Source organism: Mandrillus leucophaeus, unplaced genomic scaffold (assembly GCF_000951045.1).
Source record: "Mandrillus leucophaeus isolate KB7577 unplaced genomic scaffold, Mleu.le_1.0 Scaffold335, whole genome shotgun sequence".
Taxonomy (NCBI): Eukaryota; Metazoa; Chordata; class Mammalia; order Primates; family Cercopithecidae; genus Mandrillus; species Mandrillus leucophaeus.
In genome coordinates, this window is record NW_012103532.1 from 109721 (window position 1) to 129477 (window position 19757).

At 56.0% G+C, this 19757-nt stretch overlaps 1 protein-coding gene across 4 annotated transcripts in view; it reads left to right on the top strand.

Moving 5' to 3' along the window:
• The window catches only part of NEK6 (NIMA-related kinase 6), a 104708-nt gene that overhangs the window by 32128 nt on the left and 52823 nt on the right, over positions 1-19757 (top strand). Inside the window, exons 1-2 of one of the 4 annotated variants that reach the window (XM_011988670.1) lie at positions 10861-11079; positions 11804-11971. The exons of 2 other annotated variants lie outside the window; for them this stretch is intronic. In XM_011988670.1, the coding sequence (XP_011844060.1) occupies positions 11899-11971 (73 nt within the window). In that variant the 5' untranslated portion in view covers positions 10861-11079; positions 11804-11898. Of the gene's footprint in view, positions 1-10860; positions 11080-11803; positions 11972-19757 lie in introns of those variants that run through there. One more of the 4 variants, XM_011988672.1, reaches the window with a different exon arrangement.

Below are 19757 nucleotides of genomic sequence, written 5' to 3' on the forward strand. Positions count from 1 at the left end.
TTCTCTCGTGGAGAATCCTGGAGGCCCGATGCCTGAAATCAGGCTGGCGGCAGGCTCAGTTCCCACGGAGGCTCTCACACAGCACCTGCCGTGCCTTTTTCTGGCTTCTGGCGGGTGCCAGCCACCCTCCTTGTTCCGTGTTCCGTGTTCCGTGGCTTGTCTACATGTCCCTCCAGTGCTCGCCTCTGTCACCACATGGCCTTCTTCCTTGTGCGTCTGTCTCTGTGTCCATCCCTCATAGAAAGACACCCATCATTGAATTTGGGCCACCCTAATCCCATGTGACCCCAGTGTAACTTGATTAGTATCTCCAAGTAAGGGCCTATGCCCCAGTTCAAGATAGACAAGGGTTTGGGGGGAACATTACTTAGGGGGCGTAAGGGATGAGGAGGGCAGATCCAGGGAGCCCGCCCTCATTCCCAGGAGGAGACAGGAGACCAAGGCGCAGAGTCTGGCGGGGGAACGCTGTCACCACAGTGAGGGCCAGACTGAGGCCACAGCAGGTGGGTCAGACATGCCCACTGAATACTCAGGGGCACAGGGGAGGGCCGGGGTCCCCCTGACTCTCTGCATCCCAGATTCGTTCCTGTGCTTTCATACAGGCCCCAAAGATGAGTGCTGAATAAATAGATCTTGGTCTTCAGCACGATGTTTTTTAAAAGCAGGCTTGCAGCGTTTAGTCCTTTGGCTGCACCAGCCAGGACTACTGAGGGCTGAGAACGTCTCAGCGCCCAGCACAGGCCGCCAGCTCTGGCTTTGCTCTTTTGGGTGGAAGAGCGGCCCCTCCCAGTAATGACAGGGCCCCGCCATTCCTGGCAGCGCCCACCAGCACGGCCTCCCCCGCTTTGTGGACAAAGGGCAGCCTGTGGGGCAGGAAGGAGGGAATCCAGCCTCTCCTGTTCCCCCAAGGGCCTTTATCTATTTTGGCAAAGGCCCTGTGATCAGACGTTTCCGCCCTGACAACTCCCTGCCAAGTGATCTCAAGCAAGGGAGTCCCAGAGCCCCACTGAGCCCCACTTTTCTCCTGTGAAGTGCGAGGCACAGTTCCAGCCCTGTGCCTCTCGGGAAGGCTGGGGATGACAAGGCGAACCCTTCCCGTGCCTAGCCCAGGGCCTGGCACGTGGTAGGTGCTCAGTCAATACTGAATGAGAGAGAGCATCTTGGGGCCAGGAACATAAATTTCATGCCACTTCTGCAATGGAGCCTCAGTGGGGCCTCTTGGGAAGGAGATTCTAGAGGCGTTTCCTTCCCCACATCCTGAAGACACAGTTAGCCGAGACGACCGGGCAGGGCCGGGGAAGTTGAGTGTGCGCGGGTAGCATTGAACAGAGGACAGATGTGCTGCTAATCTGCATCTCAGGCATTGATTGGTCACATGACCCATTGAGTAAAACCCACCTAGACTTGGTATCGCGGGAGGGAGGGTAGTGTGCAGGGAGCCCTGGAAGGGAGCCTGGAGAGCTGGGTGCCAGCCCTGGCTCTGCACCACTTGCCAGCCATGTGCAGGCCGTGGCGGTGCCCTGTGGATCCTACTTCCTGAGCCTCCCCTCTGCAACCTTGATGCCACTGCTGTCATTCTGGCCTGTATCCCACAACTCGCACAGGGCTTGCCTCGCCTCCAGGCCTTTGCATATGCCATGCCCTCTGCCTGCAGTGCCCTGCCCCTATTCCTCCACTCAGAACAGCTTCCCGTTCTGAGGAAAAATCCCATGCCCCAGGTAGACTGCACACACGTTTCCCTGTGTTTCCACAGCCTGCTTTGCAAAGCAGCGGACACACTGGTTGTAGTTTATGCGACACCTAAGAGCCCCATTGAGGATGGAGATTGGTCCCCCTTGCCTAGCACGCGGTCGGTGCCCAGCACTTGTGTGTCCATTGAGTGAGCAAATAATGGAATGTCTGGAGGCCTGTCACACCTCTGCTGTGTGGCTTGGTTTCCCCATCTTTAAAATACTGGATGTGGGCCAGGCGCAGTGGCTCCTGCCTGTAATCTCAGCACTTTGGGAGGCTGAGGTGGGAGGATCACCTGAGGTTGGGAGTTGACACCAGCCTGGGCAACATGTTTAAACCCTGTCTCTACTAAAAATACAAAAATTAGCCGGGTGTGGTGGCGCACATCTGTAATCCCAGCTACTTGGGAGGCTGAGACACGAGAATCGCTTGAACTAGGGAGGCGGAGGTTGCAGTGAGCTGAGATGGCACCACCACACTCCACACTGGGAGAAGAGCGAGAGTCTGTCTCAAAAATAAATAAAATAAAATAAAATAAAATAAAATAAAATAAAATACTGGGTGTGGACTGGCGGAGTCCTTGGTGAAACGTGAGGCCTCGAGTGAGTGGACTCGGGTCTCTCCTGCTCCCAGGAATAGAATGGGAGTGTGGCAGCAACCACACACACGTTTGTTTAATGATTATCCAATGTTGACCCAAAACTATGAACAAAGCTCTGGGGATTTTTCTGGGCGTTCAGCACAAAATTCCCGGTTAATGGGTTCCAGTGTCTGAAAAGGCAGGACTGACATGGTCTCTATGGAGTCGTTCTGACTGCAGCTGGGCCCTGTCCTTCCACACCTGCCCCTGCAGGAATTCTCCCAACGCCTGTGGAGGGAAGAATGTGTGTGTCTGGGGTCCGAGACCACGTGCACTGCCTGGTGGAACTTTCTCTGTTCTTGCATGTCTGGTGGGAGCTTCCCTTAATGACACATCCAGTATTTTATTTTATTTGTTTATTTATTTTTGAGACAGAGTCTCACTCTTCACCCAGTGTGGAGTGCAGTGGTGCCATCTCGGCTCACTGCAACCTCCACCTCTCTAGTTCAAGCGATTCTTGTGTCTCAGCCTCCCAAGTAGCTGGGATTACAGACGTGCGCCACCACACCCGGCTAATTTTTGTGTTTTTAGTAGAGGCAGGGTTTCTACTAAATCCTGCTTCTGCCGAGATTCATCCCCAACTCCAGGCTGGCACCAGTGTTCAAACCCTGCCTCTGCTGTCTCCCAGGTCTTCACATTTGCGCCACTCTGACTCTCATCTGCAAAATGAAGGCAGGAATGCCCACGTCATGGGGTGAGCTGATGGACCCAAATATGTGGTGCAGTAGGTGCCACAGAGTAGTGGCACGTGATTTCGTGGCTCTTGTTAGCATGAGTATTCCTTACTTTAGAGAGTGGAGCAAAACAGACCAGCAGATTGTTTAAGCCAAAAAATGTCTGTTGTCTGAAGAATTCTGTTTTGGAAGGCAAACCCAGGTTTTGGGTCAGAACCGTATTCCCTCAGGAACGGCACGGTTGAATGTCGAGGCATATTTTACAGGCTTGGTGACCACTCAAGTCTTTGAGCCCTCCACGCGGATGCTCTGAGGTCAGGCTTTTCGGGAAGCCCTCGCACAGCTGGTCTGCTTGTCGCATTGGTAGCACCATTTCCACAGAGCAGGCTCTGTTTGGCTATGAATAGATGTTTTTCTCACTCTTTTCTTGGATGCCTGAATGGCAGGCTCCCTCCTGCAGTCCCAGAGGCCGACCTGCATGTAAAACTCCAAACGGACATCAGCGTGGGGTCGTCTGTTCCTGCTTGGACTTGAGGCTCTCAGCGAGGCTCAAAGAGCTGGGTCGATGGCTGCCGTGACCCAGGGAGCCTCTCGAGAGTCTCCCAGGCTATACTTTCTAAAGGCTACCGAGTGAACTGAAGAAATCAGAGTTCACGGAAGAGGCAGCAGATCGGAGCAACAGCTGAGATGGAGGAGGATGGTTCAGGATCTCCAAACACGGGCCCGCTGGCTCCATGGTATCCAAGCCACAGATGCAAAGCCTGTTAGGACAGGAAGGACACGAGACAGCAGCCAGGGCCGGCCGCAGACGGGAGGGCCGGGCCACCAGCAGCTAGGAGTGTGGGTTCTGGAGCCACACAACCTGGGTTCAGATCCCAGTTTTCCCACCTCTATTCGGCAGCATACTGTAGGCCTCAGTTCTCCCCTTCTGTAAAACGGAGATAATAATTTACCTGTATCACAAGGCTGTTATGAGGATTAAAGGAAGTTAACATGACTCACGTGCATAGGACGATGCTGGGTAGACAGTAAATAAATACAGATAAACTGAGGCCCAGAGAGGGCAAGGGACTTTGCTGCGGTCACTCAGCAAGTCATTGGGGCAGCCAAGGCTGAAACTCATGACTCCTAGTCTCGTGGACAGTCCCCCCCTTCCCCACCCTCCCGCTCAGTCAGACTTTTTCAACACTGCCTTTTGCAAAGGAAATCGCGTGACCCTTCAGCCCACAAGAATTCCAACTGCACAGAATGTCTGAAACCTCTTCGGGCTGGCTGGGGGCCTTGTTGCAATTCTATTCAGCTGTTAGTTCTTTTTTTCCCTTCTCTTTCTTTTAAAGCTCTATAGGATCCTCCTTTCCTGTCTCCACAAACAGAAAAATTAACCTCTTGACAAAGGAGCTGGAAGACTTGAGTCCCTGCTGTGTGTCCCTGAACCAATCCCCCAGCCTCAGGTCCCCCGGCTGTGAAATGAGAAGGTGTCCCCTGTTGACAGGGAGGTGGCCCCACCTGCCAGTCTGTGATTTGTGATTGCCACAGAGACAAGCCAGCTGAGAGGTGCCACCCCTGACGACGGTCGGGTGAGTGCTGATTAAACAGAATCTGGTGACACATCCTTCTAAGAAGCAAGGTGAAACCTACCAGAGATACTGCGTGCTTCCGCCCACCTCCTCGTGTCAAAGGTGATTTGAGTCATCAGACTGGCCTGTACTTTTCTCGCTCTGCTGTTTCCTTGCGGTGCCCCTGAGCCACTCGGGGTCCCATCTGCAGACTCCAGGGCGTCAGACCTGAGGGGCCTGGTCACCTTCTGATTTCTGCTGGGCGCCCCAGCCATGAGCTTCAGAGGCTGCCAGCCTAGTGTGTGAATCTGTCTCCGAAGCTGCTGACACGGGTAGGGACTTCCCCTCTCTCTCTGAGCTTCAGTTTTCTCGTCTGTGAAATGGGTGCCTGGGGGTGAGATGAGGTACACAAGCCCTACCCTACTTCACTCCCCTCTTCCTTCCTGCCCGAGAGGCCCCGGCTCCCCTGGGATCCAGCTGAGGCACAGCAGGTGTTGATATGTCCAAGTCCTCCCTGGCTGCGGGGGACAGGGGACAGAGGGACAGCTGGCCACGCCAGGAAGCCTGGGGACAGACCCTCGGACATCAGGGTCAGGAGCATCCAGGGTGCAGCCCTCTTGGCCTAGTGACGGGGATCCCTAGGGGAAAGACCTAGGGGCCAGGAGGTCATGGAGATAAGACTCGAACCCCGGATTGGGGCCCCCAGGTCCTCCTGTCCTTTGTGCAGGCTCACTTTCAGGTTACCCTGGCACCAGCAGGGGCCAGCCTGGTTGGGCCTGGGAATTCAGAGATGGCTGTCAAGGTGGGCCTGGAGCACAACATAGGCAGATGCAGGGCCGAGCCCAACCTTGCTACCTACCCCCCGGTAGGGGCCTTGGGCAAGTCATGGCCACTCCTGAGCCCCCATCTCCTCATCTCAAAAATGAACATCATTCCCACTCTTCCCACCTTTCAAGGTTTTCATGAGGCTTCCTATGATAGTGTGGACAAAAGTCACTCTGTAAACCATCAAAAATTGCCTAGGCCGGGTGCGGTGGCTCACGCCTGTAATCCCAGCACTTTGGGAGGCCGAGGTGGGTGAATCACCTGAGGTCAGGAGTTTGAGACCAGCCTGGCCAACATGGTGAAACCCCATCTTTACTAAAAATACAAAAATTTGCTGGGTGTAGTGACATGCAGGTGTAACCCCAGATACTTGGGAGGGTAAGGCAGGAGAATCACTTGAACCTGGGAGGTGGAGGTTGTGGTGAGCCAAGATCACACCATTGCACTCCAGCCTAGGTGACAGAGCGACACTGTCTCAAAAAAGAAAAAAAAAAAAACCGCCCAGAAGAAATGTGTCATGTCACCCTCTGGGGCATTTCTGTATCCCTGTCACCAAGGCAGAGTCTGGTATGGAGTAGGTGCTCAGTAAGTGTTGAATGAATGAATGATAAAAGTTACCTATTACATACCGAGTGTCACCCAGGGAAATTTCCATAAGGCGTTCTCATCTTCACAGCAACCCCAGGAGCTTAGGTATGGCCCATTTTACAGATAAGGAAGCTGAGGCTCAGAAAGTGAAATTACTTACTGAAGGTCACACTGCAGGTGGCTGAGGAAGTCAGGATTCACACCTGTCTCTTGAGCCCGTGTCCTTTCGGGTGCTCAGGTGCCCACTGAGTTATTCCTTCCCTGGGGTGCGCTGGTGAGTGTTCAACAAACAGTTCCGGGACGAGAGAGATTTGTACACACCCCTGACTTGTAGCATTTGCCAGTTCCCGTGGTGTAAAGATTCCCACCATGGCTGATTTCAGCAACCAGTGTGGTATCAGCTGTCTCATGAAATCCCTAAAATATAACAAGCGGCCCCCATGAGCCAGAAGCCAGCTTAGTGCACCCCCATAGCCCTCTCCTTTGCACAGCCCGTTGCTCACCTAAGAACAGCCGCAGAGTTAGGAGTGTCCCTCGAGGCTGAAACAGCAGACCGGAACTAAGCCAATGGTTTGGGTGGGAGTACCTGTGCCTGTAGACCCCCAGCCCTATCCACCAGAGGCCGTGGAACTCCCTGGCGTCTCAAAAGCACATACAGACTTAGGTGGATGGATGAGACCTGAGGATGGATCTGGAGGACCGAGACTGGAATATCAAGGTCGGCCAACCCCACGGCGTGCGATATTCCTGCCAGGCCTGGAGCAGAGCCCTGTAAACGCCGGGATATAATGGACAATAAAAGTCACTGGAAAATAGTGACTCTCCTAGGACCCCTGTCATCTCTGCCACATGCTGCCGCTGGAACCGTGAGCCCTGTGATCATGAGGCACAATCGTCATGTAAATATATAGGGTCTCTCGCCAGCCGCGCGCCAAGATTTATTTTATAGAGACAGTGGGGGAGGGGGCCAGCTCAGTTTCATTGTCCTGGTAACTTTGTAAAATGCTTTGCCATCACCTCCCAGCTCCTGGGAGGATGCAGCAGGAGCCAAGCGGCCTCACTCGCCCTCTCAAAAGCGAGCTCCCCAGAGGCCCTGGACACCACCTTCTAGGTCCACAGGCCCGAAGGCCTGGTGTCCATAAGGCTGGAGCTCCCGGGAAAGTGGGTTTCTGGAAATACTTGTTGCAGGGATATTGCTGTTGCATGAGTGCTGGTTGTTTATGATTACAGGAATTATAATGGTAGCAGTACCCACATTGATTGATGGATGGATTGATTGATTGATTGAGACAGAGTCTCACTCCATCACCCAGGCTGGAGTGCAGTGGCTCGACCTCAATTCACTGCAAGCTCCGCCTCCCAGGTTCACGCCCTTCTCCTGCCTCAGCCTCCCGAGCAGCTAGGATTACAGGTGCCCACCACCACGCCCAGCTAATTTTTTGTATTTTTCATAGAGATGGGATTTCGCCGTGTTGGCCAGGCTAGTCTCGAACTCCTGACCTCAGGTGACTCACTCACCTCAGCCTCCCGAAGTGCTGGGGTTGCAGGCGTGAGCCACCCCGCTCAGCCCAGTACTCACATTTATTAAGCTCTTCTGCATACCTGGGCCCTGATAGTCCTGGGCTGAGATTTTACCTGCATGTAAAATACCTCACTCGGTCCTCACAGCAGCCCTACAAGATGGGTCCTACTGTGGCTCCCAGGTTATAGAAGAGGGAACTGCAAAGGGATGACCCTGGGACTGTCCCAAACTCACATGGCCGGACGGAGGCAGCACCGGATTTGCACTCAGGGCTCTCAGACCCCTGAGCCCGTGCCGGCTGCCACTCCACCTCCCCACTGCCTGGCCTGCTCTTCCCAGATCCAGGACATTGCCTCCCTGGAGCCCCCTTCAGTGCCCCACGTTGAAATTAATGGCCGCTTCTGTGATTCAGCAATGCAGTTAAGCACTTTGGGGTTTTTTTTGTTGTTTTGTTTTTTTGTTTTTGTAGAAACAGGGTCTTGCTCTTTCACCCAGGTGGAGTGCAGTGGCACAATACTAGCTCTCCACAGCCTCGAACTCCTGGGCTTAAGTGGTCCTTCCAGCTCAGCCTCCCGAAGTGCTAGGATTACAGGTGTGAGCCACCACACCTGACCTTGTTAAGCACTTTGATTGGATCCCGCCCCCACCGCCAACACACACACACACACACACACACACACGCACACATATGTACACACTCCATCTGCTCCTTCGCTGAGGGAAGGGTGCTCTGGACACACTGTTGAGGGTGTCCAGGTCAGGACTCAGGCCTGCATTCCCATCCAAGCTCTGCCTCTGCAGCTAGGACTCCCTGAGCCTCAGTTTCCTCATCTGTCAAGTGGATACACTGTCTGCCTTCCAGGGTTGTTTTGTGAGCACACAGGCTGCCACTATCCCTGAAGGATCCGGCCCAGCACCTGACACTGATGGGTGCCCTGGGTGCATGCCTCCATTCACACACCTCCATGGCTGTGTGTTGGGGAGCCCAGGAGGCATCCAAGCCACAGCTCCATGTGGCTGTGGCTACTGTGCATGAGGAGGGCAGTGTGCAGGGGCTGGAGGGCTCAGAACTGATCCAGGGTCCAAGAACAAATTCCCTTAGCAATGCCAGACCGAAAAGATCTGGTTTTCTAGTGCCCAGAAATGAGCACGTGATGAGACGCAGGATCCCCAGCTTAATTTCAGAGCAACCCAGTGAGGCACAGATCCTCTGTCAACCATACAAGAAACATCTGAACAAGAAGAGCCCTTCTAGACTGTGAAGTCCAGCCCACCCATGTTGCGGGTGGGGAAACTGAGGCCCAGAGATAGCCTGTGACTTTCCCAAGACCATGCAGCCCTACAGGAGTCCGAGCTCTGACTCCTGGGCCACCAGGGCTCACACAGCGCAGCTCAGAGCACAAGCCGCTCCTGCAGAGCTAAAAATGGCCACATACTTCCTAAGCCCAACTCCAGGGTTCAGCAAGGATCCTGGTCAGGAGAGCGACACTGGAAGGTGCAGAGGTTGCCGTGGCGTGGCCCCAGATGCTGTGATTTTGTGCCAGCCCTGTCACACCGTACGGGTGGTAGGACTGGGTAAAGAAGACACCGCCACTCGGACGCGCTGAGCTGTGCACAGCTGCATGGAGATTGTGCTGGGGGCTCGCGGTGACTCTCAGGAGGCCCCGGCCTGGCCTATCTGGAGCCCTCTCTGTGAATTGACGCTGGCAGCGCCCACTAGCAGGGTTGTAGGGGCATGGATCTGTGGCCACCTCCTTCAGGGGTGCCGCATGCACCAGGTCCTGACTGGGAGTCCAGCCCCCAGGGCCTGTGGACGGCTGGCCTGGGCCCAGCCTCAGCCCCCCCAAGGGTGCTGGTACCTGGCATCTGCCCGACAGTTGGGGCCGGCTGGCAGGAAGGTGTGTGGCAGGTGGCGGAGCCTCGGTGCCAGGATCTCACTCGTGCGTCCTCCAGGGCCTCAGCTGCTGTATGCCTGTGTTGGTCCCGGTGGTGGTGGAGCTGCAGATGGGGCACGAGGGTGGTTTGCCCAGGGCAGAAGTGGCACGTTCTGAAGAAGGAAGCAGGCGCTGGCCACAGAGAGCCCCTCTTGGGGACCAAGGGCTGTGGCTGGCCTGCAGAGCCCGGATTCCTCTCACAGACTGGGTGGTGGGGTGGGGGTCTTTCTGGCCTCCGTGCCCTTGATCCCACGATGTCTTCTACTGGGAATCCCCTTCCCCTTTCGTCCAAACCCTACTGGTCCTTCTGGGCCGCTCAGGTTTTCTACCTGTTGTCCAAAGCTCTCCGTAAGCTGGCCCAGCCAGAAGCAGCAGCCGTGGGTCCTTTTCCTGGGCAGCTTCATGCTCTTTCTAGCTTGTGGATAGCGGTTCCAGGGCCTGCTCCTAGGGACCTGTAAGAGCAGGAGCTGTGTCTGCGTCGTTTTGGGGTCCCAAAGGGAAGACAGAAACACTCCGCGTCCTCTGATCCTGGATCCGCACCCTCATTTTGGAGAATGCAGGGCTCGAATAAGGATGCAATAACAATCAAATAACAACCCCATTGATGGGGTATCTGCTGTGTGCCCAGCCTGGCCCTAAGCTCTTTCGACTCGTGCGATGTCTTATAACCTGCCAGCACCCTGGGCGGTAGATACTACCCTTGTCGCTGTTTTACCCGTGAGAATGCAGGTGTACACAGCTGGGATGTGGCTAAGCCAGAACTTGAACCAGGACTGCCACCTGCCAGGGCTCTCATCTCATGGGCAACCAAGGATTTGGGCCCAGTTTACAAAGGAGAGAATAGAAAGGGTTAAGCTTTTAAAGGGACAGCAAGACCTGGGCATGGTGGCTCACGCCTATAATCTCAGCACTTTGGGAGGCTGAGGCCAGCAGATTGCCTGAGGTCAGGAGTTCGAGACCAGCCTGACCAACATGGAGAAACCCCATCTCTACTAAAAATAGAAAATTAGCTGGACGTGGTGGCGGGCGCCTGTAATCCCAACTACTCGGGAGGCTGAGGCAGGAGAATCACTTGAACCTGGGAGGCAGAGGTTTCGGTTAGCCAAGATCATGCCGCTGCACGCCAGCCTGGGCAACAAGAGCGAAACTCCATCTCAAATAAATAAACAAACAGCAAGAACAGTTATGCTTTTCAGCATTTTGCTGGGCCCTAGTGTGGATAGGTGGGGAGCGAGCACAAGGACCAAAGGAAAGGACCCTTATCCCTCCCTGAGCCCACACTGGTCTAATCGGGTGGCACTGCCATCCGATTCCAGTCCCTGGTGAGCAGGGGGCTCCGTGGTGGCTGTGACAAGTTCCAGTCGCCTTGGAGGTGGCAGCCGGAGCTATTTTTAGAGCAGCGCGTGGTGGGGGAGTTTCCTTTTGGCGGTGTCTGGGGACTGGAGTCTTGGGAAGGGGAAGTCCCATGCGGAGCAGAGGCCCTTCTTCCTGCACCCAGCCCAGCCCAGAGAGGCCACCCGGCTCCCTGGAGGCACCGGCGCCTCATGTCCGTCCTCAACCCAGAGCTGAGCAGACCTTCCCTGGAGCTTCTCAGGAGCCACTTCAAAAGGTACCCAGACTTTCTCTGCCTCCTGCTATGGGAACCGCTTGCTCTCAGGGGTGTGTCCAATGATGGATGGGGAACCAGGCCCTAGGGACCTCCAGGACTGGGGCTCCAGGTACCTCTACCTGGCTGCACCTCTGCCACCCACCACTACCCATTTAGCCAGTCCCACCAGCCTGGCAGGACCTTTGCCACTAGCCTGGGACCGGGTGGCTGCTGATGGCTGGTTTTACGTTCAGTAATCCCCGCGCTTGGCCAGAACTTCTGAGTTTCCAGGGAAGCAGAAAAAGCAAGTTTTCTTTCTCCAGGGTGGGTTTTGTCTGCCCCTTCCTGCCTGTAGGAAGGAGACAAAATTAGGGGAGACCAGGGGCTTGAAAGCTTTCCCTGCATGGAGGCCACTGGATGGGGAACACCAAAGCCCTCCAGTCCCGGGCTGTTCCGCTTGGTCCTCCTTCCACTTGGTCCTCCTTCCACTGTCAGTCAGCAGGGTATAGCTGCGGTTTGAGACAGGATACCATACAGGAGTCTCTGCTCCGAAATTCATCCCTTCCCTTAAGCCCTAGGCTCTCCCCAGGGGCCCGCCCTGGCACGAGTTGGCCTGAGGGGCCAGGCTTCTCCCTCCTGGCCTCAGGTGTTTCTGTACTAAGTCAGCAACCCCTTACCCAGCCTCTCCTCTGCCACCTGCTGGGGCTGTTTAGTCTCTACCCCCAAGGAAATTTCCATGTTCAAGTAGAGAAGACACAAGGATTAGACAGAGACAGCACGGGTGAGCAGGCTGTGGAGCTGGGAGTGACTGAGTGAGTCCAGGAAGGCTGCCTGGAGGAGATGCCCTGGAGAGAAGTTTGCTGGGAGGCAGCTCCTTCCAGGCAGGAGGAGCAGAGCCTGCCAAGGCCTGGAGGTGAAAGCAAGATCATTTCCCCAATCAGGCAGGGGTCTCTGGGATGAAGGACCTGCTAGCGGGCCTGGGACTCCTAGAGTGAGACCGCAACTTTCCCCAGCTTTGTGATCTCCAAAGGATCACCTTAGGCAAACGATTCAAATGCAGACTTTGGAGAGGGTTGGATCTGAGTTCAGAAACGGGCCATGCTGCTTCTCAGCTGCATGAGTTTGACAAGCCATTTAACTTCCCTGCACCTCAGTTTCTTCATCTGTGAAAGTGGAGGGCTTGCAGACCTCACAGCAGGGATATGCTGAGCTGCTGCCTGCAGTTCCCAACACAGAGGAAGCACTCAACAGATCTCAGCTTCGTCTTCAGGGAGGCTGGGAGCGGACCCAGCCTTGACTAGGTCCCAGAGTCAAGAACCTTCTGGGCAGAAGCCAAAATGCCTTGTTGCTCTTTTAACTGAGAGACAAGATGTTTACAGCTCTTGCATTTTCTTCTTCCACAATTGGGTTTTATTACCCGAGGAGGAAGTGAAAGGTGATTGCAGTGCTCCTCGATTTTCAAAAAGGCGCTGGGAACCCTGCAGTGTGTGGCCCAGTTGGTTTTGAATCCCCGGTGACTTTTGGCTGATCTGTGACCACAGGGATGCCGAGCCTTCAGCAGAGGTTTCTTGGGGTTGCAGGAGGGTGGGAAGAGCAGGAGGATGGGAAGAGCCCCCTCCACCTACTGGTCAGAGATTCATTCCGCCGACCCCCCCTGGGTGCCCACTTTTCACCAGGCCCTGGGTGAGGCACTGGAGGTTTAGAGATGACCACAAAGATCAGTCCCTGCCCTTAAAGGCTGGCCGAGGAGGCAGACATGGTGACAAAGGAAGCGGTTTGTGCCCGTAACAGCCCACCTTTAGGGAGAAACCTGTGTAGATACCACCAGATGGGAAAAGGAAGAAGGGGCCTTAGTGCCCCCTGGATGCCCACTGTGTACTCACAGAGTCCTCGCAGCCTCCCTGCCAGTTCGGGCTGTTCCTCTTTGTGGATGGGGACGTTTAAGGCTCAGGGAGGGGACGGGACTTCCCCAAGGTCCCATAAGAAGTGCCAAGACTATGGCCGGGCGTGGTGGCTCACGCCTGTAATCCCAGCACTTTGAGAGGCCAAGGTAGGAGGATCACCTGAGGTAAGGAGTTCGAGACCAGCCTGACCACCATGGCGAAACCCCGTCTCTACTAAAAATACAAAAATTAGCTGGGCGTGGTGTTGTGCGCTTGTCATCTCAGCTACTCGGGAGCCTGACTAGTGTGTTAGGTCCTCCCTGCCAGCCAGTCTACCTGGGTGTGGTCGTCCTTCCAGCCCCGGGGCTTGCGCTGAGTTTCTTTCTGTAATTGCTTGGTCTGGCTGCTCTGAGAAGCAGGTTCAAATGACAGGAGAATCGCTTGAACCCAGGAGGCGGAGGTTGCAGTGAGCAGAGATCACACCATCGCACTCCAGCCTGGGTGACAGAGCAAGACTCCATCTCAAAAAAAAAAAAAAAAGAAAAATGAAGTGCTGAGATGAAGGAGGGCCCAGAGACCCGGTCCTGGTGGATGAGTGGGACTTTGCTCATTGAGAGGCACCAGTGGGTCTTTAGTCCAGGGCTGGTGCATGGAATGACGTGGAAGGACCAGGTGCTGTGTCGCTGTGGAGGGGGGCCTGTCATTTAATATGGCTGCATATAGGGCCTGGGGGATATTAGGGGCAAATGCATGAGGGCAGGCTTGTGCCAGGTGTTCAGGGAATGGCTTCCTCCAGTGTGCGGACCTTGTGCTGTGGAGTTTCGGGAGAGCTGCAGGTTCAGGCTTGTGTGTTAGGAAAACCTTTCCATGGCGGGCCGGAGGTTGGGCTGGAGGGGAGTGTGGAAGCTGGAGGGGAGTTGGAGGCTGAAGGTGACTGTAGGGACAAGGGTGGAGGACCCGGGGTGAGTGAAGACATTTGGAGGAACAATGGGTGGGACTGGATGAAGACCAGGGTGGGTCCTGGAGGCTACAGCAGCCCTGTTTCTGGGTAGGCACCACGTGGCCCCCAATCAGCTGGCCTCCTGATCCTGCAGGCCCACCCTGGGGGAGGCCCCGCCACCCTGAGGAGGGGGGCAGCGGGGAACCTGTCTGCATGGCCACCTTCCAGGAGTGGCTCATGGTCCTGCGTCCCTGCACCGTAGAGAAGCCAGGCTTCCGCTGGTCATGGAGCTGCAGAATCGGGGCGGGATGCTTGGCTTTGCGGGTGGAGGCTGAGGCGAGCGTGAAGGAACACAGGACCCAGCCGGAAACCAGACACCATCTGTGGCTTGTCCCCTCCAGCTCGACAGGCCCCCATGACTCTGGCCTGAGATCAGGCTGCTTCCTGTCAAGTGATGAATGGGCAACGTCTGCTTATCCTGAGACCAGACAAGAAGGGGGGCCGGGGCTGGGGAAGGGCCCAGCCGCCAGCACCACAGCTCTGGGCCAGAATTCATTCATTCAGGCATTTATTCACACCCTCTTCCAAGGCAGTTCGGACCAAGGCAGACTTGGTTTCGAGTGTCAGTTCTGCCTGCCGCCTGCTGTGTGACCTGGCACCCGCCACTTAACCTGTCTGAACTTTGGTTTCTCCTCTGAACAATGTGGATCATAGCGGTGCCCACCTAGGTGTCTGTAAGGGTGAACGAGGTACACGCAGCACTGGGCACCTGCCTGGCGCATGTGTGGTACACGCTGTGTTGGTGGGGGCTGTTATTCTGGTCCTCCCTGGCAGCCAGTCTGCCTGGGCGTGGCTTTCCTTACAGCCCCTGGGCTTGTGCTGAGTTTCTTTCTGTGATTGCTCAGTCTGGCTGGTCTGAGGAGCAGGTTCAAATGGCAACTCTGTCCACTGTGTGGACTCAGCTTTGGCAAAAACCATGTTTCTCCTTGGAGCCTTAGTTTCCTCATCAGCAAAACAAGGGTGATGGCACTTTGCAGGTTTCTTGGGAGATGCCGTCTCACCCGTGGATGTTGGCTGATGTTGAAGTCGGTCCAGCCTTGACCCAGCCAGTGGCCAGGTGCAGTGAGCTGTCCTTGCCGAGCCTCCAGTCTCCAGCTCCCTGGGGCACGTGTCAGTCAGCGGAGCCTCTGCAGGCTGACTGAAGGCCCCAGGCAGTGGGCATCCATCCTAGGCCCCTGCCACCAGGAGCCAGCTGGACCAACAGACATCGCCCCTGGTGCTGGCACTGGTGCTGCCAGTACCATTCGCTCGGGGCAGAGAGAAAGCTGTGTGTGCCTGAGTGCGAAGCCACAAGGACAGCTTCCTGCTTTAGGGAAAACAACCTGTGTGAGGCTGTCCCCTCGGCTGGAGGCCCAGAGGAGGGGCCTCGCTCGGAAACTGCGGGGGAGTACAGTGTCTGGCCGAGGCTGACCTCCAAGGCCAGGAGTGTGGTTCTCCCTGGGCTTGGCAACACCTGTCAGTCTGGGAGCCACAACTTCCTTTGCCACCTCTACCCTCTGCTTCAGTGGACAGAACGAGACCATGCCTGTGCTCAGAGCCTGGTGGGCATTAGCTGACCCCTGACCATGCCTGTGCGTGTGCACACACAGGAGCAGAAGAGGCAGGCAGGACACACACTGTTACCGCCTGCAGGGTTCAGAGCAAGGAGAGGTTCAGAGCCAGTATATGAATGCACTTCCGTGGACCCCGGTACACATGGATCCTTGCAAGCTCATGCCCCCAAACCTGCTCCAAGCGGGGTCCTTGGACAGAGCCCTCCTGGTGTCTGAGGTCGTGCTTCACTGGCCGGGCCACGATGAGCCACCGGTCTCCATGAAGTGTGGCATTTAGCAGGGGGCACAGGGGAACTTCCCCTAGGTGAAGTTTCCAAAAATTCAGAGGCAAGGGCCGCATGACAGCCTTGGTCAGAAAGGCCACTTGGAACCTCAGAGCCAGCCCATTACAGCAGCCGATCCCTTCCTGCAGGGGCCTGGATTAAACCCAAGTGCTCATGTCTCCCTAGGGTCACAGCCCACGTTAGTGAGAGCCTCATCCATGGCTGGGCAGGGTGCGGCACAGCGGTGGGCTTTGCTTCGTCAGCCACGGCTCACGAAGATGATGAAGATGTTTGCTCCAGAGCAGTCCTAAAGAGGCCATGCAGCGTAGGACATAGAGCAGCCATCTTGGGTCCAGCAGCCCCAGCTCTGTCACTTACCGGCTGCGTTACCCAGGGCAGGGGCGACCCTGGGCAAGTCCCTGCCTCAGTCCCCGTGTCTGTCACCTGGAGGTGATCACTTCTTCATTGTACAGCGAGGGTAGCTTCAATAGCTAAGTAGCCTCATAGCTAAAGCCTCAGAGGTCCCTTCCCATGTGCCAGGCTCTGTGCTAAGGAGTTTACAGTGACCCTAAGAGGACGATCTGACTGTTAGCCCATTTTCCAGATGAAGAAACTGAGACACAGCGTGGTTAGATGAAACCAGGCCAGGACCTGGACCCCCGCAGTCCAGCTCCCCACCAGCCTCACTGAACCCTGAGGCTCCTCCCAATCTGGTCCCTAGGTGCCTGGGGACACACAGCAGGCGGCAGCCTATTGTTGTTCAAAGCCAGGAACCGGAGCTGGGAAGCCTCACTGTGCAGCTATCCACAGTGCCTTGCAAATGCAGGGCCGTTGCTTGAGGCAGAAGAAAAGCCCTCTTTGAGGTGGTGTTCAGTGTGGCCTGCGGCTCTGGGTCTTGCATTCCATGGATTTTTGGCCCCTGACTTGGGCTTGGCAGCCACTACCTCATTGTTCTGCAGCTTGGCAGGAGCCGCGGGATCCCAGGGACAGGCAGTCCCCAGTGTTACCCGGAGGTGCCTGCACACATGTGCTAAGGGTCTTTTCCCTGCTTCCTGTGGCTCGTCCTTCCACGTACCCTTTGCCTTGGTCTTTCTGCATCTGAGCCCCCTAAGAAGCAGTTTCTGGCAGGAATTTCCAGAGCAAAGGGCTTGGGTTTCTGCTGGGGAGTGGACCAATAGAACAAAATGCCCTAAAATCCAATACCCATGGAGAGCCCCAGGAGGCAGTGGGTTCCTTGGAACAAAGACGGGGTTTAGAGTCACTGAGAGCTGGATTTGAATCCTTTCTCTGCAGCTTATTAGCCTAATGGCATCGAGCCTCTTCTCTCTGAGCCTCGGTTTCCCCATCCATAAAATGGGTCTACTAACAGCCCCGAGGGTGAATGGGAAAGACCTGGCTCACATGAACCCTCATCCCTTCCTTTCTCCCTTCCTCCTTTCCCCCGCACCTTCCTGCCTCCTTCCCCTCAGCAGGGGCCCTCTCTGACTGTCAGTGAGCAGGGGCTTGCAGAGTCCTCGGTGGCTGCTGCTTTCCTAGAACAAGGAACATCAACACCCACTGGCTCCTCCCTGGAGGCTAACGGTGCCACACGTTCCATTAGGTTCTGGACAGAGCAGCTTGTAATGACTGGGGTTTGGCAGCAAAGGCAGTGTAGACAGTGGTGCTGCATCAGCTTTCTGTGGTCAGTGGGGCAGAGTCTCCGGGGGCTCCAGCCCCTGGGGACGCTGTGGGGGAAATGGGCCCTTGTGGTCCACCAGCCCTGAGATCACCCCTGTGCATCAGCAGCACAGGCCCCATTCTCAGGTGGAGAGAGGGCCCATTCTGGGTGGAGCCGACTGGAAAGCTGATGGTGTTGGCTGTGTAAGACCTGTGGGGAGTGCAGTGCCGTAGTTTTGGACAAAGATGCAGTTGTCGGTTCAAGTCCTGGCTCCTCTTGCCTGTGATCCGTGGGACCCGGGCAAATCTCTTAACCTTTTCGTGCCTCAGTTTTCTCATCTGGAAAATGGGACCATAATAGACCTTACCTCATGGGGTTGTTGACAAAATTAGATGGGCTAATAGAGGTGAAGAGTGTAGGACAGGGCCCAGCGTGATCAGGGCCCTGCAATTATTAGCTCTTATTCCTGGTCCCCCTTGCACTGCTCCTGGAGCCCTGCCTGTGTGAGGCCACAGGTGAGCTCCTGAGAGTGTGCAGACCACGGCCTCTGGCCACAGCTGTTGGAGAATGCGGTCAGCGCCACGTGGGGAGGGCAGGAGTGACATTCCCAGGCACCTGCTAGCTCCCCCGCAGTGGGATTTGCCCAGGGTCTCAGCTGGTGAGTGACAGGGTCGAGATTTCACTGCCAAGGTTTCCTGTACATGGGAGGCCCCAGGGCAGGTGGGCAGGTAAGCCGATGTGTGTGTGGGTCTCGCAGGGGTGACCTGTGGGCTGAGCCTGGTGCCTTCTGAGATAAAGGTGGAACCTTCTCACTGAAGACAGTTCTCCACCCTTTCCCTGGAGGTCTCCCTAAGGGCAGAGGACGGTGAACATGTCACCTTGGGGGTTCTGGGGCTGCAGCCGGAAACAGCTGCAGAGCCTACAGGAGGCTCTGTTTTATCTTCAAATTCATGCGCATTTTACATTCTGCTCCCTCTCGTGTTTCCTCCTAACAAAGATGCCTGGAGAAGGTGCTCCCTGTTTATCTGTTTGTCCTGGGGCTCTTCATACCCTGGGTCTTCCACTGTGTCATCTGGGGATGTCACCTGCGCTCCAGTACAGGAACTCAGCACAAATGGTGGAGACACTGAGGGTGCCACGGTCCCATCTGCATTTGAGGGCTTGGCAGGGAGAGCACTGAGCGCTGGGAGACCCAGATGGGAGATGAGGCCCGTGCTGAGGCAGAGGCAGGGGTGGGGAGGGAAGAGGCAGGTGCACCCATAATGTCCCTCCATGTGACACTGATCTGACAGTGCTCTGTGAGCACAGAGTAAAAAGACAGCAAGAGATCTACTGATTGATCTGTCCACACTGGGATGAACCACATCAAATGGCCGAGTCTGTGGGTCAAAGTTGGTTGAGTTTCTGCAGCTGCCCAAGCAGGAGACTGTATGAGCCAGGCTTGGCAGGACTTGCAGCCAGCGAGGGCCCCCCGACCCTGAGTTGGGCGTGTTCTGCAGTCCGTACCATCCACTTCCCTGCGCTCTCACGTCCTGTAATCTATCTTGAGAGAGCAGGTTTACCCCAGAACAGCCTGTGGAAGGTGTGGGGCAGGGAAGGGAGCTGGGCCGCCCTGAGGATACAGAGGGAGAAGGGTGCTGGGAGCCAGCCTGCAAGTTCTGGGGAGCCTCAGGGTGCCTCTGAGGGCACAACTTGGGAGGCCCAGCTCAGCGGGCGAGTTAGGGTTTGGTGGACATCCTTTGAGCCTGAGAGGTCTGGTTGGTCAACCACTGTAGCTGGAAACAGACTACAGTAGGGGGGAAGGAAGAGTGACTTGCACCCTGAGACACAGTGGCCGGACCTCTCGGAGCTGGCTGTGACAGCCCGGCGGGTGTTGATGCCTTTCCCACCTCCTGGAACACCCCCATGTTAATGGGGGCGTGGGTCTACCCGGGAGGGAGTGGCAGGGCTGCTGGCCCAGCAGACTCGGGGAAGACTCTTGGTTTGGAATTTGACTGGGGCGTAGGTGACCAGGTGAGACAGCAGAAGGTGGGGTCTGTCTGGAGAGAGATGACATCTTCGGCTGGGTCCTCCAGAAGCCAAACCTGAGATGGGGATATGTAGGCGTGCGATGTATGAAGTGCCCCTGGGGGAACCACTCAGGGAGGAGGGAGGGCACGGCCAGGAATGGGCAGGAGACAGACCAAAGGTTCCATCTCAGACAAAACCCGCTGACCACGCCAGGGGCTCTGGGATGCGAGTCACAGCTTGGAGGGCCCCGACCTGACACAGGGGACTGGCTTTCATGCTCAGTCCCTTAGCTGTTGAATAAGGGCCACTGCAGGGGGGCCCTCCGTTCCTCAG